The sequence below is a fragment of the Astyanax mexicanus genome, chromosome 13 (assembly GCF_023375975.1).
Source record: "Astyanax mexicanus isolate ESR-SI-001 chromosome 13, AstMex3_surface, whole genome shotgun sequence".
Classification (NCBI taxonomy): Eukaryota; Metazoa; Chordata; class Actinopteri; order Characiformes; family Acestrorhamphidae; genus Astyanax; species Astyanax mexicanus.
In genome coordinates, this window is record NC_064420.1 from 21,625,448 (window position 1) to 21,650,300 (window position 24,853).

The following is a 24,853-nucleotide window of genomic DNA, read 5'->3' on the forward strand; positions in this document are numbered from 1 at the left end:
TGACATCAACAGCACCCGTTCGTCTTCACCCAATCGCATTACACTCCGACGATCTGATTCTCCCGTGTTCTGAGTTAGTTCCGGTTCATCTCTATCTGGCTCCGGTATTTAAGGCAGCAGTTTGTAAACAAACACCGCGAGGTATTGTGAGATCACTGTTTGCCTGGCTATTCTGTTAGCAGTGTCTGTTAGCCATCCTGCTAATAAACCTGTCTGTATTTTTAACTCGGCTCGCGTCACTCCTCACTATCTGGCGTCACAGAATAGCCAGGCAAACAGTGATCTCACAGATGACAGAAAACGTAGTCAAAAATACAGTCCGAGTTCGTAACCGAGAAGCAGTCCAACCATACATCAAATCCAGAAAGGGCAATACAAAAGACAGAAACCGATAATCCGAAAACAGGGTCGTAACGAGAAGGCAAAAACAATATACAGGAAAACGCTTAGTATGTAACATAAGTTAGCAATACCTCGCGGTGTTTGTTTACAAACTGCTGCCTTAAATACCAGAGCCAGATAGAGATGAACCGGAACTAACTCAGAACACGGGAGAATCAGAGCGTCGGAGTGTAATGCGATTGGGTGAAGACGAACGGGTGCTGTTGACGTCATAATCAGAGGGATTCTGGGAAATGGAGTCCGACAGTGTAGAAGGAGACTGAGGCGGTGTGACAGTTAGGAGCTTTCCCATTCACACAGCGGTCGGTGGCCTGTCTCCCAATTAGTAGTTGGGTTTAAAAGTTTTTTAATTTTTTTATTTATATAATACTGGAAATTTAGGGGAAAATACGTAAAGACAGCAATGTTCTGTATTTGACTAAAACAGTACTTTAATTGTTTCTTTTTACAAAATGCATCAAATTTTTACAGTGCAGGAAAGAACCGAAACAACCCAGAGACTAAACTGCTATATGGAGGAAATTCAGACAACAATGTTCATGATGATTAAGGTGGTGTCAATTATGATGAGGACTACGGTGATGTGTATGATGAGGATGTTGATGTGCATATTGATGAAGATATGGATGACTAAAGTGGTGTGTATGATGAGGATGAGGAAATTGGTGTGAAAAAAGATGAAGGGAATGTACAGTGGTGTGAAAAAGTGTTTGCCCACTTCATTATTTGACCTTAAACTGAAACGACTTTAGGTTCTGCAGCAGGACAATGATGCAAAACACATCAGCAAGTCCACCTCTCAAACCAAATGAAGACTTTGAAGTGGCCTAGTCAAAGGTGGTTCATGCTGGAAAATCCTCCAATGTGGTGGAATTATGAGTGGATCTAAAATTCCTCCACAGGTCTGTGAAAGACTCATTGCAAGTTACCGCAAATACTTGATTGCAGTTGTTGCTGCAAAGGGTGGCCCGACTAGTTATTAGGTTTTTACACAGGGCCATGTATGTTTTGTTTTTTTCTCCCAATAATAAAAAATCTTCCTTTAAAAAAATATTTTTGCATTAGCTTGTGTTGACTGTGACTTATATTCAAATTAAGTTGATGATCTAAACCATTTAAGAGTGACACATGCAAAAAATAAGAAATCGTGAAGGGGCCAAACACTTTTTCAAAACAGTGTACATGCTGAAGACAGTGATGAAGATGAGGATGACGATGAAGGTGGTGTGTATGACAAGGGTGATGAAGGTGGTGTATGACGAGTATAAGAAAGATGTTGTGCTTGATATTGATAATGAAGGTAGTGTGCATTATAATGATGAAGAAGATATTTATGATGAGAATGAGAAAAGTAGTTTGCATGATGATGAAGGTGGTGAATCTGGTGCTGAAGCTAAATGTTTTCAATGTGTTAAAATGCAAATGGAACACGTAGTGGAATTCTATTATGTAATTACACAACTAATATATATTTTTTTTTTATTCAGGGGTTAAATGACACAAATGTGGAAGCAGTGAATATCCAAATCAAAATGTTATTACATATATATAATACTTCACAGCATCATATCTAATACAGCTATACAAACTGTGATATAAAGAGTATTATTAAAATTAATACTTAATACTCTTTAATATATGTTACTCAATTAATAAATCAAATCTTGTTCCTAAAACATACATTGTCAAATACATACATACAATGTGCCTCAAAATGGGCTTGAGAGATGCCATACAACAATTTTATTTGATTCCATTAGATTTTTTAAAAGTAAATTGTAAATAAAGAATATTAATTATTTGTGGAAATAAAAGTGGTTAATTTACAGAATTGCTTAAATAACCATTAAGTGCACTTACAAAGAGATCACTTTGGACAGATGCCTAGCTTTATATTCTTAAAGATCTTTCCTAAAAGGATAAAAATAAATTAATTTAATTAATATTATATTAAATATATAAAAAGCATCACATATATTCTTCAGTTTTCTAACAATTTTTACAATCACAGAGTAATCACTGACATTTTAAAATCTAACTGATTACATGTTCCACATACAATATCTAAATCTGTTGTTAATTGTTTATATTGTATCAAGATTTTCAAAATGTAAGTGTGTTCACTATGTTCATAGAATTTTCCTCCTTATAACTTTCCCTTAGACGTAACAGGTCACTTAAATTCTGAAAGAAACAGGATAAAACACAGTGATCAGTCAGGAGCATACAGTACATTCTCTATAGACTCAGCAGTTAGGAGTTGTTGTTTAAATGTAATCTAGATTAAAATAATAATAAGTGGGATATACAGTTTATATATAAAATATATAAAATATATAAAATAATATATAAAAACATTATCATTACCAATAAAATGTTAATACCAGCATGTATATTGAAATTGCTTTATTCTGTTAAATAAACATATCTAAAATAATTCCATTTTGCGTTTTTGGTCTCACCTGTTTCTGTCTCTGTGAGGAACAAACCTTTTTTTTCTAAAAGCAAACACACTTGCTATTTCAAAATAATGACTTAGTATCTCAAAATATTGAGATAGTATCTCAAAATAATGACTTGTTATCTCAAAATAATGATGTATTATGTCAAAATATTGAGATAGCAATTCACTTAATAATAATAAAAAAGATGGTGGGAATGGGTTTCCATACTTTAGCTTTTTTAAAATGTCAGCTAATAAATGAAGTGTATTGGTAGCACTGAGCTTCTTGTTTTTCTGGTTCAATGTTATACACTGCTAGAACTAGATTCATTGAGTGTCTTTTCTTGTATTATTCAGTATTATCAGTACTTTTGTAACAATATCAATGGACCAGTTATGAATGCAATATGAATGTATTCCTCCAAATGGAGGCCATTTGCTTGTTGTAACTCTTTCAAAGTAAACTTTTTAAAATCTTTTTTAAACTCTGAATCTAATAACACATATATTTAACTATTTAAAACATACTGAAAAACTCAGGCAGCTTTACTTATTTTATTGCAAGGTTTCTAATCTGAAGTTGGTTACAAAACTCATGTGACATTTAAAAAGCATGTTTAAAAGCAAGTCAACTAATTCATTTGATTTTCTCTCAAGAAAGTCTTTATTTTTAAGAAACTGTTGACTACATGTTCAAATAATTAATATTTATGACAAAAAAAATACTTTTTACTTTTACTGCCACTCACTACTGTTACTTTTTATGTTTTGATTAACAGGAATTAAAGTAACAGGAATTAGTTTTTAGTATAGAATTAGCAAAAAGATGAATAATAGATAAATGGTGGTTATGCTAATAGCATGAGGACACTGAGCACATTTTAGTGATTTTCCCAAGAATTATTTTTGGTAACAGGAATAAGTGTTGAGATTGACCTCCTCAGACATAGTTACAATAAGATCCCATATACAGAAAAAAAACTAATGAAGAAACTTAATTTTGGTTCTTTCATGGTCTTCAGAAGAAACAACTTACATAACTTTTTGTTGTAGATTCCTAATTTCTCAGATGGGATTATGTTGTAAAGAATGACACTAAACTAAACTAAAATATGTATTTTAACTTAAATATTATGGATTTATTTTAAAAGAAATGTTATGATATTTTACAGCATATATGGGATTTGGAGTCAAACATTGGTACAAGTAATTAGATTTAACATATGAACACACTTAAATAAGAATATATGTCACACATGTTATGTTTACATTGATAAAACAAATAACTCTTATCCACTTATACAGTTACATTGCCCATGCTGGTAACCATGCATTATAATAGCATCTTTTGTGATTGAGTATGTACAAATGTGTGCAGTAAAATACAGATAATAACTTACAGTAGTGTCTCCAGTTTATATTGGGGGTCCTTCTGTAGGGCCAGAAGTTCTTTAGGTTTGGAATCACCTGGTAGATTGTGTTTCAGGTTGAGATCTCTCAGCGGTAATGAGGGGTTTGATTTCAGTGCTAAAACCAGAGCATCACATCCTTCCTCTGTGATACTGCAGTTACACAGACTGTGGAAGGAGGGAAAAACTTATAATTCTCAGATACAACACAACACACACATTCCCCCTCTTATGTTTATAATTAATACACATGAGCATGTGTAAGATTGCATTCACACAACCTTGGACATAAATAATGAAGCACCAGAACACTAAAACTTAAACACAGAAACACACAATTACAACTGCAAAACTCTTATTAGGTACAGTGCTGTGAAAAATAATTTGCCCCCTACAGATTTCTTGTTAGTTTTTTATGACCCTTACATTTTTTCAGGGTAACACATCAGACAAAGATAACCCACGTAATCATTAAAATCATCAAGATATTTGATGGTAAATGAAAAAAAATAAGATTTTTGCCTGGTTTCTTTCTTATTATTAAATTAAGAACACTGACCGTAGCTGAGGTGGGTGTTGCCTGCAGTTTAGATGTTATTCTGGGTTCTTTTGTGACCTCCTGGATGAGTGCCCATGCCCTTTTAGAGTAAGGCCAGTACTCTCAGGAGGCCTATTACTCTTGGGAGGGTACACCACTGTTCCAAGTTTTCTCCATTTGTGAATAATAACTCTTACTGTGGTCTGCTGGAGTCCCGAAGCTTTAGAAATTATTTTGTATCCTTTTTCCAGACCGACAGATGTTAATAACTTTTTCTCATCTGTTTTTAAATTTCCTCAGATTGAGGCAAAATGTGATCAAGTAATGTGATCTGTAAGTGGACAAATACTTTTTCATGGCCTGTATATCAGTTGGACATATTAACATATGAGTTACACGTACATCATATTGTACATGCATGTGTGTTTGTTTGTGTGATCTGCATCTAGTATTGTCCTCACCCCAGTTTCTCAAGAATACACTGCCTATTTTCCAGTCCAGTGGAGAGCAGCTGCAAGCCTGAATCTAGCAGTTTATTACTACTCAGGTCCAGTTCTCTCAAACATGAAGAGTTTGAGTTGAGACATGAGGCCAGAACTGCACAGCTTTCCTCTGTGAGGTTACAGGAAGATAACCTGGGAGAAGAATACTGAAATATCAGAACTCTGCCATTTTAAGGATGCACAAACAAACAAATAATTTATAGAGGTATTTAAGGGGTTTGTTATTGTATACAAATCATCTCTTATTGACTTAAAAACTATTAGTGCACCATTTTTTGTTGGTTTTGTTTAGATTTAAGTTCTGTTCTATTTAAGGTATTGCTGACAATTATTTAAAATGAGTTGAATCAAAAAAATGTTATATAAATTTAGAAGGATACAGTCTGAGAAAATCACCTCTGAACGGATGAAAGTGGTAATTCAGGTAATGCTAATGCTACTCCGGCAGTGCTAGCCAGAGTTAGCAGCAGGCTTCAGTCTGACATACTCAACACTGAACAGCAAAAGAGCTAACTAGCTGCTTAGCATGGTTAGTGGGTAATGCTAATGCTACTTCAGCAGTGCTGCTCCAGTCTCGAGTCTCGGTGCTGGAGAGCTAGAGTATAGAACTAAAATATAATGCTTACAACACGACTGGTAGAATTCATACATAAGGCACACTGGATTTTGTAGGCGCACTGACGATTTTTAGAAAGATTTAAGGATTTTAAGTGCACCTTATAGTGTGAAAAATACGATGCTCACATTTACTTTTATATTCACATAATATAAGCAAACTAAAAAATGTAAAGTGCACCTTAGAATCTCCAGTTTACATCGTGGATTAGCCAGTCCAGCAGAGAGATCCTTCACACCTGAATCATGCAGTTCATTATTATTCAGGTCGAGTTCTTTCAGACTTGAGTTTGAGCTTAGAGCTGAAGCCAGATCAGCACAGCTTCTCTCTGTCAGATTGCATATACACAGCCTGGAACAGAAATTAAAATATTTACACTACCACATCTACCACACAGAAACAAATATCAGCATTGTTACTTATGACTTCAACAATGTTATTGATATTACCTCAATATATCAAGTTTACAATGTGAACTCTTCAGTCCAGTATAGAGCAATATTGCTCCTGAATCTTGCAGTTTATTGTTAGTGAGGTCCAATTCTTTTAGAGTGGAAGGGCTTGAGCTCAGAGCTGAGGCCAGAACTTCACAGCTTTTCTCGGTGAGATTACATGACCACAACCTTGGAAAGAAATATTATAATATTATAAAACTGCAACTTTAAAAATGTATGTTTAAGTGTGGCCCAGCACTTTTCTCCATACAGTGTATGTGCACCGCTTTTTTTAAAGATAATACTAAAATTTGCTTTTGTGGAATATGGAAACATGCAATTAAGTTTCTTTATGCATCTACATTTAGTAAACTGTCAATAAAAAGTCTATACCAGTGTAGAATTGCATTTACAGTAGTATGAATAAGTTTGGGCACCCCTGATCATTTTAATGATTTTACACTATAAATTATTTGTTGTTTGGATTGATAATTTTAGTTTAAAATATCATATAGCAGATGAACATAGTAATATTTGAGAAGTGAAATTTAGTTTATAGGATTTACAGAAAGTCTGCAAAAATTGTTTAAACAAAACTAGGGAGGTGCATAAAGGTGCACACCCTTGTCGTTTTATTGATTTAAATATCTTTGCTAAGCTCAGTGACCCTTGGCCTACATACACAGGTGAATCCAATTATAAGAAAGGGTTAAGGTGGCCAGTGACAAGTTTTTTTCCTCTTTGCATCTTCACTAAAAAAAGTGGCAACATAAAGGCCTCAAATCAAATCTTAAATGACCTGAAAAAAAGCTATTCAACATCATGGTTTAGGGCAGGGGTATTTAATTAGAATTCAGTTTGGTCCAGTTAGAGAAAATTTTATCAGGTCCGGACCGTCGCCAATGTTAACTTGTGTTATAATTCAGTGTTTTATTCTGTTTACTGAAGAAGCCTATAGTAGTTCTGTAAGTGTTTTATCAACAGCTGAAAGACAAAACAAATTACACTTACTAGTATATTTCAACAATATTTATTGTTTTAAATTGGCCTGTCACAATAATTACATTATCAACCTATCATAAAATAAATGGAAACTTTGTTTTAAAATGCTATATTTATTCTATTTGATTTTATTTATATAAGATTTAGGCCTGCCTGTCATAATAATAATTATATAAATGATAAATCATATACTATATATTGAGAAATGTTTGCTGAACTTGGCCAAAATATCAGCTTTTTTTTAAAACAGCAGTTTTATTTTAATATTATTACTGTATCAGACTTTATTATGTTGTGGGGAAAACTGATGGAGGGAGTTGACAATGCTTTTTGTCCTCTGGGGGCTGCCTGAGGAGTTCTGATCAGATGCAGTAAAGTGGAATATTTCGCACTCTTGTCTCTGTAAAGCTTACTGCGCTGTAAAGCACGTAAACCATAAAGACAATAAACATTCCACCGCTTTAAATGAACACGGTCAGAATTTAATCCTTCTCAGTAGTTTATCGGTTTGGGTCCGGATTGGACAACGTCTGGGTCTGGACCTGGACCACGGTCCGCCTATTAGTGACCCCTGGTTTAGGGGAAGGATACAAAAAGCTCTCTCAGAGATTCCAGGTGTTAGTTTCCACTGTGAGGAACATAATGAGAAAATGGAAGACCACAGGTACAGGCATTCCAAGACAAACATTTGCTACCCATAGTAAAATTTGTATTCAGTGCAGGGACTGGAAATCTTGTTAAAGTTGAGGGTTGCATGAATTTCAGTCATTATGAGCAGATTCTTGAGAAAAATGTTTAAAAATCGACAAAGTTGAAGTTGTGCCAGGGCTGGATACTTCAACAAGACAACGACCCTAAAAACATTGCTTAAAATCTACTAAAGCATTCATGCAGAGGAACAAGTACAACGTTCTGGAATGATCATCTCAGTCCCCAGACTAATTTAAAGTGGGCTTTTCATGCTCGAAAACCAACTAACTGGAGATATTTTGTAAAGATGAACGGTCCAAAATCCATTTAAGCAGAAGCCAGACTCTAATTGGAAGCTATAGGAAGTGTTTAGAGGCTGTTATTTCTGCAAAAGGTGGATCTGCTAAATATTGATGTAATTTTTCTGTTGCAGTGCATACATTTTTGCACCAGCCTAATTTTGTTTAAAGAATTATTGCATTATTTTTGTGAATCCTATAAACTTTATTTCACTTCTCATACATCACTGTGTTCCTCTGATATATGATATATTAAACTGAAATTGCTGATCCCAACAACCAATGATTTATAAAGGAAAATCCTGAAAATTATCAGGAGTGCTTTTTCATTGCCACTGTACAATACAAATACTCACAAAGCTTTTCTGGATGCCTTGACCACTGGAAACAGTCTTTGGAGACATTCCTCTGATGGGTCATATTTACAAAGTTCAATTTCATCCAGCTTTTCTTCTGAGTTCAGCAACACAAACACCAGAGCTGACCACTGAGCTGGAGAGAGCTTACTGTCCCTAAGACAATAGCTACCACCTGTGCTAAGGAATCTTTGGATTTCATGCACTAGAGAATGATCATTTAGTTCATTCAGACAGTGGAACAGATTGATGGACTTCTCAGGAGAAGCATTCTCCCTGATCTTCCTCTTGATGTAATTTACCGTTGCCTCTTTGCTATCAGAGCTGCTTGCTGACTGTGGAAGTCGGCCTCGAAAGAAAGTCTGATTTGACTCCACTGAGAGGCCGAGAAGAAAGCGAAGGAAAAGGTCTAGATGTCCATTCTTAGACTCTAAGGCTTTGTTGACCGCATGTTTTAAGAAATCAGACACTGTAGATTTGCCAAAGCAATGCCGCAATCCTGTTTTTTCTAGAACATTCTTGTTGTTAAGGATGAAGGAGAAAAATGCATATAAAGCAGCAAGAAACTCCTGAACAGTCAGGTGCACAAAGCTGAACACTTTCCCAAGATGCAACCCAAAGTCTTGGGTAAAGATCTGAGTGAACAAACCAGAGAAGATTGACATTTCTCTGTCAATTCCACACTGCTTCAGGTCTTCCTCATAGAAGACCAAATTGCCTTCTTCCAGTTTATGGAAAGCCAGTTTTCCTAGTTTCCAAACAACCTCATTAATCTGGTCAGGATCAGTTTCTGTCTTTCCTTGGTACTTCTGTCCACTCAGTTTGATTTGAAAAATCAGGAAGCGTGTAAACATTTGAGTCAGAGTTTTGGGGATCTCCTTAATCTCTGCATCACCCAGCATCTCCTCTAGGACAGTGGCTGCAATCCAACAGAAGACTGGAATGTGACACATGCTGTAGAGGCTTCTTGATGACTTAATGTGTGTGATGATTCTGTTGGCCAGGCTTTGGTCAATGATTTTCTTCCTGAAGTACTCCTCCTTTTGATGATCATTAAACCCTTGTACCTCTGTTACCTGGTCAATACAATCAAAAGGAATCTGACTGGCTGCTGCAGGTCGAGAAGTTATCCAGAGAAGAGCAGAGCGAAGCAGGTTTGCCTTGATGAGGTTCGTTATCAGTGCATCCACTGAGGCCACCTGCGTTACAGTAGTTATTCTCTCATTGTTATGGAAATCTAGAGGAAGTTGACTTTCATCTAGACCATCAAAAATGAACAGGACTTTGTTGTGAACATAGTCAAGTGGTCTCAGCTGTTTTGTGTCTGGGAAAAATTGATGAAGAAGATTCTCCAGACTGAGAAATTCATTCCTCATTAAATTCAGCTCCCTAAAAGGAAGTGGAAATATGAAGTTGACACCCTGATTTGATTTTCCCTCAGCCCAATCGAGAATGAACTTCTGCACAAAGATTGTTTTTCCAATTCCAGCAACTCCTTTAGTCAGCACAGTTCTGACGACATCATTTTTAAAGAGGTCACTGCATTTGATGGATGTTTCTGGTGATGGTCTTTTGGAGGCTGTCTCTATTTGTCTCACTTCATGTTCATTATTGAACTCTTCACTGCCATCCTCTGTCACATAGAGCTCGGTGTAGATTTTGTTTAGAAGTGTAGAGGTTGTATGATGTGAAATCCTTTCATAAATTTTCTGAAACTTTTCCTTTAGGTAAGATTTGAGGCTTTGCTGGCAAGCAGGTGTCAGTCCTGAGAAAGAAAAACATGTATTAACAACAGTAAATTGTAATGGGGCAGCAATACTGATGGTAACTTCCACCAGGCTGGACTCAAGTTCAGACAGAATTACAACAGAAACAGAAACATAACTCGACAACAGAAGCAGAGAGTAGTGTAGGAACTGGGGGGCGAAGTTGGCATTCACAATGTGAAAGGGTTGTGTTCAAACAACTACTTTTTTCGGGGATATGGTGTACTTGCGACAGTGTGGGGAGTTTACGAGAGGAGAAACAAAATGGTTGCAGCACTTATACAGCAATTATACTGAATGTTTGCATGGTTTTCCTGAACACAACATGTTATCATTCACAGTGCAGGGTAGAAAAAGTTTATGAACCTTTGGATTTAATAACTGGTTGACCCTCCTTTGGCAGCAATAACCTTAAACAGACATTTCCTGTAGTTGCAGATCAGACCTGCACAACGGTCAGGAAGAATTTTGGACAATTCCTCTTCACTAAACTGTTTCAGTTCAGCAATATTCTTGGTATGTCTGGTGTGAATCGCTCTCTTGAGGTCATGAGGCCACGGTATCTCAATTGGGTTGAGGTCAGGACTCTCCAGAAGGTGTATTTTCTTCTGTTGAAGCCGTTCGGTTGTTGATTTACTTCTATGTTTTGGGTCACTGTCCTGTTGCCTCATCCATCCTCTGTTGATCTTCAGTTGGCAGACAGATGGTCTTAGGTTTTCCTGCAAAATGTCTAGCTAAACTTGGGAATTCATTCTTCTGAGGCAGCAAAGCAGCCCCAAACCATGATGCCTCCTCCACCATATATCACAGTTGAGATAAGGTTTTGATGATGGTGTGCTGTGCCTTTTTTCTCCACACATAGCGCTGTGTGTTCCTTCCAAACAACTCAGTTTTGGTTTCATCTGTCCACAGTATATTTTGCCAGTAGTGCTGTGGAACATCCAGGTGCTCTTTTTTCGCAAACTTCAAACGTGCAACAATGTTTTTTTTTGGACAGCAGTGGCTTCATCCGTGTCGTCCTCCCATTAACTCCATTCTTGTTTAATGTTTTCCTTATTGTAGATTTGTCAACAAAAATGTTAGCATGTGCCAGAGATTTCTGTAAGTCTTGAGCTGACACTCTAGGATTCTTCCTCGCCTCATTGATCATTCTGTATTGTGCTCTTGAAGTCATCTTTACAGGACGACCATGCCTAGAGAGAGTAGCAACAGTGCTGAACTTTCTCTGTTTGTAGACCATCTGTCATACCGTGGACACATGAACATCAAGACTTTTACAGATATTTTTGTAACCCTTTCCAGCTTCATGCAATTCAACAATTCTTGAACTTAGGTCTTCTGAGAGCTCTTTTGTGCGAGAAATGATTCACATCAAGCAATGCTTCTTAAGAACTGCAAACTTAAAACTGGTGTGTGTTTTTTTATAGGACAGAGCAGCTTTAACCAACACATCCAATTTCATCACATCCTGGCTTCAACTTGCTCTTAGAAAAGTCTTTGGCCTAGGGGTGCACATTCTTTTTTCCCCTCACTGCGAATGTTAACATGTTGTGTTCAATAAAACCTTGCAAACATACATACTGTTTGTGTGATATTAGTTTGGGCAGACTATGTTTGTCTATTGTTGTGACTTAGATGAAGATCAGAAAACATTTAATGACCAATTTACGCAGAAATCGAAGTAATCGCAAAGGGTTCACATACTTTTTCTTGCAACTGTACATAAATAGTGTGTATTTATGTATATATGTATAAATGTGTGTGTATGAGAGAGAGAGAATGAAATATTTTCAAATGAACAATAAACCTTGTTTCTACACTTATATACAATTAATATGCCATTGCATAGGCCTGTCTTTGTCAAAGAGCATAATATAAAGTATTTTAGCATTAAAGCACGTACTTCTAATGTGTATTAATGTGTATAATCCTGAATCATTACTACATCTTTTGAAAAAAATCGGGTAAAAATTGGTAGAGTTTTGATTATAATAGTTTCATTAAACACCTTCCTCAGTACTAATAAATGCACTTATATTGAGTGTGGCCTCCCTCTAGTGGCTGGAGGACCATGTCACGGGCGTCCTCTTACATAAATATGTTCTTACATAAATTTGTTCCATTGTCAAATCATCACTTGTGTTATTAAATCAATTTTTTACACATAGATAGTACATTTTTTAGAAGCCAAGAATAATTTACGATCAACACTATCAACAATCCTTTTTACTCAGCACTCAACCAACACATATAGGCCAGACAAAGCAGCTAACTGAGAACAGCACACTCTCAGGTGGAAATGACCATCCACCTACAGGACTGCATCAAGCACTCGAGGGTTTACCCAGAACAGAGTATCAATCCATATATGAACATACACACATTCACACCAGATACATTCACACAGGGCAATTTAAAGTAAGAAATTTATAAAAATGTTCTTACTGATTTGCAGTCCATTAGCAAGGTCTTCCTGGTTCATGCTCTTTAGAACATGCAGCGCGATCTTCAGTGCTCCCTCCCTGGCACTATTCTGTTGTGAATCTTCAGGATGTTCTCTCTCAGAGCATAGCTGGTTTTCTGTACTCATTAACTTCTTAAACCTTATCAGATCATTCTTGAGGAGAGAGATGCTTTTGTCTACTAGTTCCTTTATTGGGAATAAATATTAAAAAATAGTAGTCAATGTTGCATGGTTCTACAGCTTTGGAAAAAAAATTAAGGGGAATTAAGGGTTTCTCTGATTTTGCTATGTATAGATATCTGTTTGAGTAAAATGAACATTGTTGTTTTATTCTATAAACTAAGGCCAACATTTGTCTCTGCAATTTAGAGCATTTGTTTGCAGAAAATAAGAAATGGCTGAAATAACAGAAAAGATACAGAGCTTTTAGACCTTAAATAGTGCAAAGGAAACAAGTTCATATTCATAAAGTTTTAAGAATTCAAAAATCAATATTTGGTGGAATAACCGTGTTTTTTTTATCACAGTTTTCATGCATCTTGGCATGTTCTCCTCCACCAGTCTTACACACTGCTTTTGGATAACTTTATGCCTACACTCCTGGTGCAAAAATTCAAGCAGTTCAGCCTGGTTTGATGGCTTTTGATCATCCACCTTCCTCTTAATAACATTCCAGAGGTTTTCAAATTGGTAAAATCAAAGAAACTCATCATTTTTAAGTGGTCTCATTTTTTTCCAGAGCTGTATATTAAAATCAATTCTGACATTCCTGGAACCACTTAAATACATTGTTAAACATATTTATAACTTTCTCTGTTAGCTGGGTGTCTATTGATAAACATACAAACACATACCTCGAACACGCACTCCAATTGTGATTCATTTGATGTCTGCTTTTGATCGCTGTGGAAAAAATTAAAACAGTTATAAAAACAGGTAGTGGTGCATAAAAAGTAATTGCCTTCTTCATGAAATTTGCCACTCTTAAATGGTTTAGATCATCAAACAAGTTTAAATATTAGACAAAGATCACACAAGTAAACACAAAATGTAGTTTTTAAATAAACAGATGGCTAGACATTCTCCTTCAGGATCATTTGGTAGACAACCGAATTCATGGTGTAAATTATCACAACAAGTCTTCCAGGTCCTGAAGCAGCAAATCAGCCACAGATGATCACACTACCAACACCGTGTTTTACAGTAGGTATGGTGTTCTTTTTCTGAAATGTGTTACTTTTACGCCTGATGTAACGGTACACACACCTTCCAAAGAGTTCAACTTTTGTTTTGTCAGTCCGCAGAGTTTTTCCCAAAAGTCTTGGGGATCATTAAAATGTTTTCTGGCAAAACTGAAATGAGTGTTAATGTTCTTTTTGCTTAACAGTGTTTTTTTTTGTCTTGGCACTCTGCCATGCATATAATTTTTGCCCAGTCTCTTTCTTATGGTGGAGCCATTAACACTGACCTTAACTGAGGCAAGTTAAATCCTGCAGTTCTTTGGATGTTGTTGTGGGTTTTTTTGTGACCTCTTGGATGAGTCGTCGCTGCTCTCTTGGGGTAATTTTTTTTCCTTGTGTTTTCTGTATTTTAAATTTGTTTGTTGATCTTAAACATTTAAGAGTGACAAACATGCAAATTATTTTCTTACCTTTGCTCAGTGGTAAAGTCTGCCTCGGTAAAGCTTACGCTTCTGTATACAGAGTGTTCACCACTTATGGACACGTAAGTGGGTTCAGGAGGATCTGCTCTCTTATTCTGAATCAAACTGAATCATAATATAACAATATGTCAAATCGTAAACATCCACCTTCACTTAACTAAGAACTGGACTTGGGGTGTAGGAAAGAAAAATGATAACGAGTACCAGGGCTTCGCCTGGCCTGGGCTGCCGGGGCTACAGCCCCGAATGATTATCCAGTAGCCCCGATCGTTTCGCTTTATAGCTCAGCTGTATTATTAATGAGAAGACAGACCACTGTCTGCTGTGTGAATGGGAAATCTCTTAATACCCATCATGGTGCCGGTTTAAGGATAAAGTTCCACCTTTCAATAAAAGGGGAAGGGGAAGATCTACGCATGCTTTTTTAAAAAGTTTTGGCAGCAGGTTGCAGCTAGCTGATGTTAAATCAAATATGGATATATGACAATAACTGTAGCTTACCATATAAACTGTGATATTGTTTCTGGCGCTGTCTGATAGCTGATTAAAAAGACATGTCTCCGATTAAAAACACACAGATCAAAACCGCTGTGTGCTTAAAATTGTTTTATGATAAACTATCTGTGCACTTTCAAAGTTCTCAGTCTCTCATTTTAAATGTCAGGCCCCTCAGAATTTTACCAAAGAAGTATGGAGCTACCGGTACTTTGAGCTTGTTAATGGTGTAAGATTAGCATGTAAGCCTTTTGGCAGCATCGGCTAAAAGAGTTGTATTTCTGAATGCTAGAGGGCACTACACGCCAAGTCCATTTCACACCGGAGTTGTCCTTCAATTGTTCTCTTATTGCCATGATTCTACTCTTACCTTGAATCATTAGACCAGCAAGCCAAGCCTTTTTGCCGTGACAGATCATTCTCCATTGACACACAGTGGGGATCAGGGGGATCTGATCTCTTACCCTGCTCTGAACTGAAATGCATTTAATCACTAGTTAAAGCAATTTAAAACACTATTACACACAGGATGTGCCACACAGTGTAAAAGTTCTTAGGCTAGAGATATTACTGCTGTTAACTATGCTTTCCCAAATGACTAATAGCTGTCTTGTAAATGCTGTTTGGTGTGTTGGTTGTGAGCTTCCTCAGAAATGAATGTGATAGATATGCAAGGTGCAGTTACTTACAATACAGTAGGGGCAGTGCAGCACTCAGCAAGATACAAATGGTGGAAAGTTTTAAAGATAAGCTACCTGCATTTATGTGATTATGTTTTTGGCGCTGTGGCAAGAAGGAGACTCCAGTGCAAGCCTTTAGTAACATACATAGCACACGGGCGAGTTTGTGAACAGTACGTTTACAATGCAACCAATTGCAAACTAAGGGCCCTACCATACACCCCGCGCAAGGCGTGTGGCGTGGCGCGTTGCCATCGTACACCCGGTCAATAGTCTATTTTTACGCCTTGCGCATGCATCCTTAAAATAGCTTTGGACTTTTGGAATATATTAACGCCGATGGGCGTGGCATGTTTCTTGGCAGCAGAAAAACGGACTGCGCGATTGATCCCCCGAAAGGACGTCGAAATTCACCTGTCACTGGCGCGCACCCAGAGTTCACCCTGCGCTCCAAAATACCCCATACCATCACTTCCTTACCACAGAAAAATACACCTCACGCACAGCCTTCAGCAATCAACTATAAAAATAAAATATACTTTAAAATCTGCACAGTAACTATAAATTATTATTACTTATATTTATTTCTGACAGGATTTAAATTTCTGATAAGGATTTATATTTATGTTTAGTATACAGACTTATAACTGTAACTTAAAATATTGCAGACACAGGCATTCTGCTTATTCTCACTCAAATGCTGGAGTTTTTGAAATGGAAAATTAACAGAGAAAAGAACTTTGACATAAATGTATTATATTTCACTTTGCTAATATTTAACTGAAATTCACTTTTATATCCGAAAAATGAAGCATGTTGTCACCCTGGCATCTGGTTCTGCCCGTCAATTATATAAAACTTAAAACATTTGAAATACACAGAAATATAAAGCTATATGTTAGCATTCGTTTCTTATAACCAGGGCATTTTATTAATTAAAATCTTGTCCAACGCTCTAAAATGTCGCAGGCAGGCAAAGTGGAACTTGGGGCAGCGTGCACGGCATTGCGCACAGAATAACCTGTTCATTCTAAAAAAAATGTTTTAGTAAATAAGGTCGGACAGGTATAGTAAAATTCATGTTAATAAACTCACTAAAGCCAACAAATGTACTTAATAATTAATAATTAATCAAGAGAAATCAGACAAAATGCGCTGCGCTCTCTCTCTCTCTCTCGCAGCGCGGAGCTGAATTCAGCGCGAGGCTAGAAATAATATAAAACTCAGTTCAGTTAAATAAAAATAAGTAAGGACCTGTAAGTTCATCAAATATTGTCAAATATAAAGGAGAGGTTGAGGTTGTGGTGAGCTGTTTTCATGATTTGAAACTGAAACTAACTGAAACTGAGTTTATATTTTATATATATTTTTTTTTTATTAATTTTAATTATTTTAATTATTTTATTAATCAAATTATATATATATATTCCCCATGATTCCCATGTTCTTAGTTTATTGATATATATTTGTTAATCTTTTATCATTCTTATCATTTAACTTTACTTTCACTGCTATTATTATTTTCTTCATAAGATATAAATTCTTTACTTTTTATGTCAATTTTCATGATCTTTTTAAAATGTCCTATTTTTCCTTTTTTACGTATATATTTTATTTGTCTATAGTAAATGTCTTTTTGTCATTTAATGTTTTTAATCCCTTTTAAACTGTAAATGCTCAGCGACATTTTAAATGAGGGTCCCCCTCGAGTGTAAATAATGGATTGCTTGCCAGTGTTGCAAACCCAGTTTTTAAATAAACAATAAACAGGATAAAGAATAAAATAACTTTGCTCTTCCCTTATATGAGCTGCTGTTTTATCTTCACAGCCTGACAATCCGTTTCCTATGCGCTCCTAAAATAGGAATGAACTGAATTCAGAGCGCAGCTGTGTCTTAAAGGGGATGGATACAGACACACTGATTGGTTTATTTCACGTTACGCCCAAAACACACCCATGAATAATTAAGGGAATTAAAACACGCCTTTTGCGCCGTTGGAGCAGCGCAAGGCGTATTTTTCGCGCCCCCAAGATACCAAAGACAGAGGACACGCTCCTAAATCCAGCTGCACAAAGCGCAATTACCAAGTGCAGTCTCAGCAGAGGAGACTGACCTGCTCATTCATACTGTGAAGGTGTGCAACAGGTAATTTATGGGAACAACAATGTTATTTTATTTTGCATTCTGTTTATAGTTGATGAAGTCCTTTTGTACTTTACTTTTACATATTTGTTATGGCCAATAATATGCCTAAAGTGCAGACCAGCAGCTTCTGATAGACTCATAAGTAGGTTCAGAAGAGTCTGGTCTATTATTCTGAATTAAACTGAATTATAATAAAACAATAAACAAAATTGTAAACATCCACCTTCACTTAAATAAGAACTCCTGTGTGAAATGGACTTGGGGTGCAGTAGTGAAAGATAATAACAAGTACAAAGTTTTGTCAGATAGCCCACCTCTGTTCACCCCCAGCATTCTGAAATGCATAGCTTTTAACCAATGCTGCCAACAGGCTTATAATACTAGTGATAGGGGCATAGAGTTGCCAATGCAAATCAATCACAATTTTTACACCATTAACAAGCTCAGAGTAGCTCCACACTTCATTGGTAGAATTCTGAGAGCCCATTTTAACCCATTTACACAGTACATAGATAGTTAATTAAAAATGGCTGTTTATACACACAGCACGAATTAAACTACTGCTGATTAGTCATGTGAATGCTTGCATTAGTTTTGGACTGAAGTTGGTACAAAAGGAGTTGGCAAATATTGCAAGGATGACAGAATATGAGGGTTATTTACCTTAATCACCTATTCATTTGTGTTCGTCAGTCAACTTGGTGTGACTCAATTTCAGGATATTGTGTGTATAAACGGCATTACTAACGCAGTTACTTTTTTTAGTAACGAGTAATCTAACTAATTACTCTGACTGTAACTATAACGTAGTTACCATTCCCAACACCCTGTTAATGCACGTTACTTTAGCTGCTCAATGAACTTTTTTTTTTAACTTCGCTCATACAGACAAAGACGCAAGTGTGTGTGTGAGTCACAGACATCCCAAGTTGCAAAAGTTGATTTCAGGGAGGTTACCCTTATTTGACAAAAATTGACAGTTACAATAAAAACACATTTCATATCATATTACAACAATTATTAATATTGCCTCCGCCATAATCTGCTTTCTCTCACTCACTGACAAATCCCGTCCGGGAGGGGGGGAAAACACTGCCCGCCCACACTAAAAACTGACAGACTCACAGACAGAAAACAGGCCAATCAGAACCCTTTTTGTTTTCTCTCTCTCCTTCCCACACACGATTAGAGAAAAAAAGTCTGTCGCCTGTGTGCGTGTTTGGGGCGCTCGTTCTGAATTCCGGGAGATTATATGTGACATCAGGGAGCCACCGAAATGCGGGAGACTCCCGCAGCTTCAGGGAGACTTGGTTTGTCTGGAGTCACAAGGGAGGGGAGGACGAGACCATGGTTTCTCTAGGGGTCCGCAGGCTCATCCTCAGAGGGAGGCAGTATTCTGTAGTGAGCACTTTAAATCAGGGATCTCAAACTCGTGGCCCGCAGAATGATATTTTGTGACTCCCGACTTGAAATCTAATTTTAGTGTTAGTGCAGCGCATCCGCAAGAAACACGCATCCTCTCCCCGTCCACCAGCACAGCGCATCCTATTCATTTACATAGAGAGAGCTGCTGCATGAGCGCAGCCCCGCCCTCCGACAAAAGGTTCAGCTGTGTGTGATACGAGCCTCACTCACACAGAACAGCTGCCTTTCAACCACGGAGAAGAAGCTGAAAACAGATTTATAGAACTATAGATCACAGTGAGGTTGATTAAAAATCTTAAACTTACGATTGACTACACTGTTGCTTGATTTGAATAAATAAAAACGTCACGGATACGCTCACACAGCAAGCCGAGTCATCAGGTGTTCTGTCGAGTTGTATATAGTAATGCAATAGTTACTTTTACTGGTAACGAGTTACTTTTATCGTGGAGTAACTCTGTTAGTAACTCGGTTACTTTTTTGGAGAAGTAACTAGTAACTATAACTAATTACTTTTTCAAATGAACGTGCCCAACACTGATAAACAGTGTTTTATAATAGACAATCTATGTTTTTTTTTTTTTTAAAGTTCTCAGTGCCTCATTTTAATTGTGAGACACCTCAGAATTCTAACAATGAAGTGTGGAGCTACTTTGAGCTTGTTAATGGTGTAAAATAGTGATTTCTTTGCATTGGCAATGCTTTGGCCCTATTGCTGACACTGTAAGCCTGTTGGGAGCATCGGCTAAAAGCACTGTATTTCTGAATTCTAGGGGCGAATGGCGGTGAGTTCACAAAAGTGCGTACTCAATATAATGTTTCACTACACCTTAAGTTCTTTTCACACTGGACTTCTCCTCAATCGTTCTCTTATTTCCATGAAACTATCCTTACCTCAGCTCAGTGTTGCAGACAGTCTCACTGAAGCTTAGTCCTCTGTACGCTGAGTTTTCACTCTTCATGGACACACAGCTGGGTTCAGGAGGATCTGCTCTTTTACCAGGCACCGAGCTGAAATACATTTTTGTATACATTGTCTTTCTAATAAATTGAGAATATGTACAGTACAGGCCAAAAGTTTTGACACACCTTCTCATTCAATGCGTTTTCTTTATTTTCATGATTATTTACATTGTAGATTCTCACTGAAGGCATCAAAACTATGAATGAACACATGTGGAATTTTATGTACTTAACAAAGAAATGACCTGCCCTCCACAGTCACCGGACCTGAACCCAATCCAGATGGTTTGGGGTGAGCTGGACCACAGAGTGAAGGCAAAGGGGGCAACAAGTGCTAAACACCTCTGGGAACTCCTTCAAGACTGTTGTAAAACCATTTCAGGTGACCACCTCTTGAAGCTCAATGAGAGAATGATGCCAAGAGTTTTTTTTAAAGTTATTACACCTTTTTTTGTTAAGTACATAAATCCACGTGTTCATTCATAGTTTTGATGCCTTCAGTGAGAATCTACAATGTAAATAGTCATGAAAATAAAGAAAATGCATTGGAAAACTTTTGGCCTGTACTGTATATAGAAATTTCTTACAAAACAACTAATCAACAAATAAATATTTTACATGAAAACAAAATTACAGAAAGCTTATTTTATCAGGATGAACTATGTGGTCTATCCTTACCTCTGCTCAGGACAGATTGTCTCACTGAAGCTTAGGCCTCTCTCCACTGAGTTTTCACCCTTCATGGACACACAGCTGGGTTCAGGAGAGTCTGCTCTCTTATTCTCAATCATACTGAATCATAATAAAACAATAAACAAAATTTGGTAACATCCACCTTCACTCAATAGTTCTCTTATTGCCATGATACTACCCTTACTTAATTTCAGAAGACAAACAAGTCATGTTTAAGTTCATGACTTCCTGCTGTAACTGATCATTCTCAATTGACACACAGTGGGGATCAGGGGGATCTGATCTGTTAACCTGCTCTGAAATGTAATGCATTTAATCACTAGTTAAAGCAATTTAAAACACTATTATACACAGGATGTGCCACACAGTGTACAAGTCTTTAGGCTAGAGATATTATTTCTGTTAACTATGCTTTCCCAAATGCCTAACAGCTGTCTTCTATACACTCCAAGAAATATAAGTACAGATTTGTACAAAGCTTGTCGCTGGGGCTGTACCTTATATTGAAGTACACAAAAGTACCTTTCAGTGAAAGTTCTTTTTTGTACCCATGGTTTTTGTGCCAATAAAAATTATAAAGATTATAAACATTATCATCAACTGAATATGGCTCAAAAACTTGATGATCCAAAATATTAATGTTCAATTAAAATATATATTGTTTATTAGTACAGTGATACAGAATACTGAATGTACCCTTTGGCTGGTTAAATGGTAAAATTTTGTACTAATTGCTGTTAGAAATGACTTTGTAATTCTAATCTGACCCTGTAAAGACCAATATTGTACCTTTGAGGGTACAATAATGAAGAGTGTACCTTTGAGTACGTTTCGTACCTCTGTTTTTTAGAGTGTACACTGTTTGTTGTGTTGGTTGTGTGCTTCCTCAGAAATGAATGTGTTGAGTATGCAAGGTCATTTACGGGAACAGCAATGTTGTTTTATTTAGTATTCTGTTTACTGTTGGTGTAAAAGTTGATTTTGAGCTCTGCAGCACATCCTTTTATGTGTAATGAGCGGCGGTATACACGCGTTGAGTGTGCACGGTGCACCTGCATTGCCAAGATGGCAATGAACGTCTGACTGATTTGTTGTGTTTTGTGTTTTAGTTGCCAACACAGCAATACGCCAGAATTTGTACCCGAACACATATTTATAAGGGTCTTTGTTATTAAAACTATGCAGGTGCAAGGTGTGAACATGTTAACAGGGTACGCATGATAGCAATGAACATCATATAAAACTTTTATCACCTGGCTAATGAGGCTGAATCCTAACTGAGGTATTGACTTGGCCCAGTGAATTACATTTAAACTGTTTTATATACAGTACTGTGCAAAAGTTTTAGGCACCTGTGGAAATTCTTTTTATCTGTGAAGCTGTGTAAAACACTTTATATAGCCTTTCAATAAATACAAGCAACAATTTTACAAAAAGCAGTGCAGCTTTTACAGCCCTGTTTTCTTTAAAACATCTGAGTTTAATAGAGTTATTTCTAGTTCTCATCATATTAATCAACACCTGGTTTGTTAAATATTGGTAAGTTGGCTGAGAAGCATCCAGGAGAAATCTGGAACTACACTTTCAGACATCCCAAGTTGCAAAAGTTGATTTCAGGGAGGGTAACACCCCGTTCTGAATTCCGGGAGATTATATGTGACTCGCGGGCATCAGGGAGCCACTACCGAAATGCGGGAGACTCCCACAGCTTCAGGGAGACTTGGTTTGTCTGCACTTTGTTCTTCAGTTTGGCTCACAAGATATAACATACTTAGTTAAAAATGACGTTTGTTACATTTTACTGTATGTAGGTTTATTTGCATCTGTTTAAACCGTATGTGGTGCTTTTTTCAGATAAAAACACTCATATTGCTGAGATAAATGAATCAGTGTAATTTGCTTTGGTGCCTAAAACAGTATTTTTATTACAGTATAATCAGCATATGATCAGTAAAAAAAACTAAAAAAATCCTTCCTAGCTTCAATCACTAAAGAAGACAGTAGAATTCACTTACAGAAAATTATTACATTTCTATTTAATTCTTCTTTTTTTCTTTTGACTATTTGCCATATGTATAAGAATTCAGACTACACATAAATCATATTTCACCAGCTTATCCCCTTAATTTTTTTCTCCCTTTTTTTCCTGTCATGCATAAGTCTACTCTTGCCATGACAGGGTGGACAATTTAGCGTAAATTGGCATTTGATGATAAGTGGTTGACCTAGATTTACAAACATTTTAAATTTGTACAGTTAACAAATTTAAAAAGTTCTATTTCAAAGATCAATTATGATTTTGTACAATTATTTAATTTTTTTAAAACAATTATAAAGGAAGGGTAGAGAGCTTAAACTTCTAGATTCTGTATATCATGCGGTGCTAAGATTAATTACTGGAGACACATATAGTACACATCACTGTTCACTCTATGAAAAATGGTCTTCTCTTGCTGTGTGTTAGGAAACACATTGGTCTATTTTCGTTTTTTAAAGCACTTTCTCACCATATGCCACCGTACATCACAAAAAAAACTTAATAAAATAACACAACCTACCAGACTCGCTCCAGTGACTGGATCACCCTTCAGCAGAGGTGGAAATGTAATGAATTACATTTACAAGTTACTTTAATTGAGTAGATTTTATAAGTAATTTGTCATTTTAAAGTAGTTTTTAAAATAGGTAATTTTACTTTTACTCAAGTACATTTTGACACAAGTAATTTACTTTACTTGCTACATTGGAAAACTCCCAATTACTGAGTAAAAAAAAATGCTGGGGGGAAAAAAACATTTGTCTGAATTAAAAAAATTGGCACGGATGCTCACACGTGGAATAACGAGGCAATAACGTCCTCATGCAATACAAAATGTGCCCTGCCGGACAGAGCTGTCAGCTTTAAAAACTCCCACATCAAACCTGCGAAAGCATGTGGTGTAAGTACTTTTATCATTAAATCTGCTTAAATGTAAAAAAACATGTAAATAGCAGTTAAAGCATAGCAATGGCAAGTTAAAAAATAATAATGAACTGTAAAACTATAAAATTACAGTTTATAGTCACATATATTACCATAACTTTTTAATAATAAAGAAAAAAATGGATCATAGAAACCTATGCCACTTGTTTTATGGGCTGGTCTGAACAAATACTGCCTGAAAGGACCAAATTATTATGTGGAACAATAGTTCATTAAAAATTAATAATTTAATTTAAGGTATGATTTGTTCAGACAGCTTGCCATTGTTTTAGCTCACTTTATTTATTTATTTTATCTTTGGTATGTTTTAGGTTTTTTAGTTTATTTATTTATTTATTTATTTTAGTTAACTTTTTAGCTTTTAAATGTTGGTTTGTTTTAGCTTTTTTTCACATTTCTTTTTAGTTCCGTTCTTTTCTTGTATTGTTTTTAGGTATTGCTTATTTATATTTTACTCTTTTATGTGTTTAGTTTTTTATTTATTCATCTGTAGTTGAATTTGTATTAGTTCTATTACCTTTTTTTACCTATGATTTTATGATTCCTACTCTTAAATTATTTTTTTCACCTTATTTGTTTTATATCTTAATGTTTTTAAAATTATCCTTTTTAAAAATAATTGTATACCATATTACAATGCTGTTTTTTTATTTTCTATTACTTCTATTACTTATTTTTCTATTACTTATTGTTGTTGTTGTTGTCAATCTCTTCTCTATGTAATTGCTTAGCTGCATTGTAAATGAGGGCCACCCTCAATGTACTCTGAGTTTAATTAATGGTTAATTGATTAATTTATTTAAACTTTTCCCCAGCTAAATATGAAAACAATATGTTTAACATATTACATGTTTATGTTTTAAAAAAAATAGCTAATGAATA

The 24,853-nt window shown here is 36.1% G+C and overlaps 1 protein-coding gene across 1 annotated transcript in view; it reads right to left on the reverse strand.

Moving 5' to 3' along the window:
• Window positions 1-808: 808 nt before the first annotated feature.
• LOC103043656 (NACHT, LRR and PYD domains-containing protein 3) overlaps window positions 809-24,853 on the reverse strand; it is a 31,112-nt gene continuing 7,067 nt past the window's right edge. Inside the window, exons 5-17 of the mRNA XM_049462789.1 lie at window positions 23,547-23,573; window positions 20,974-21,087; window positions 20,227-20,343; window positions 15,451-15,555; window positions 14,574-14,690; window positions 13,777-13,825; window positions 12,904-13,108; window positions 8,693-10,457; window positions 6,361-6,534; window positions 6,092-6,262; window positions 5,254-5,427; window positions 4,246-4,422; window positions 809-2,586 (exon numbers count right to left, since the gene is read on the reverse strand). Coding sequence (XP_049318746.1) covers window positions 2,580-2,586; window positions 4,246-4,422; window positions 5,254-5,427; window positions 6,092-6,262; window positions 6,361-6,534; window positions 8,693-10,457; window positions 12,904-13,108; window positions 13,777-13,825; window positions 14,574-14,690; window positions 15,451-15,555; window positions 20,227-20,343; window positions 20,974-21,087; window positions 23,547-23,573 — 3,202 coding nt within the window. The 3' untranslated portion in view covers window positions 809-2,579. The remainder of the gene's footprint in view (window positions 2,587-4,245; window positions 4,423-5,253; window positions 5,428-6,091; window positions 6,263-6,360; window positions 6,535-8,692; window positions 10,458-12,903; window positions 13,109-13,776; window positions 13,826-14,573; window positions 14,691-15,450; window positions 15,556-20,226; window positions 20,344-20,973; window positions 21,088-23,546; window positions 23,574-24,853) is intronic.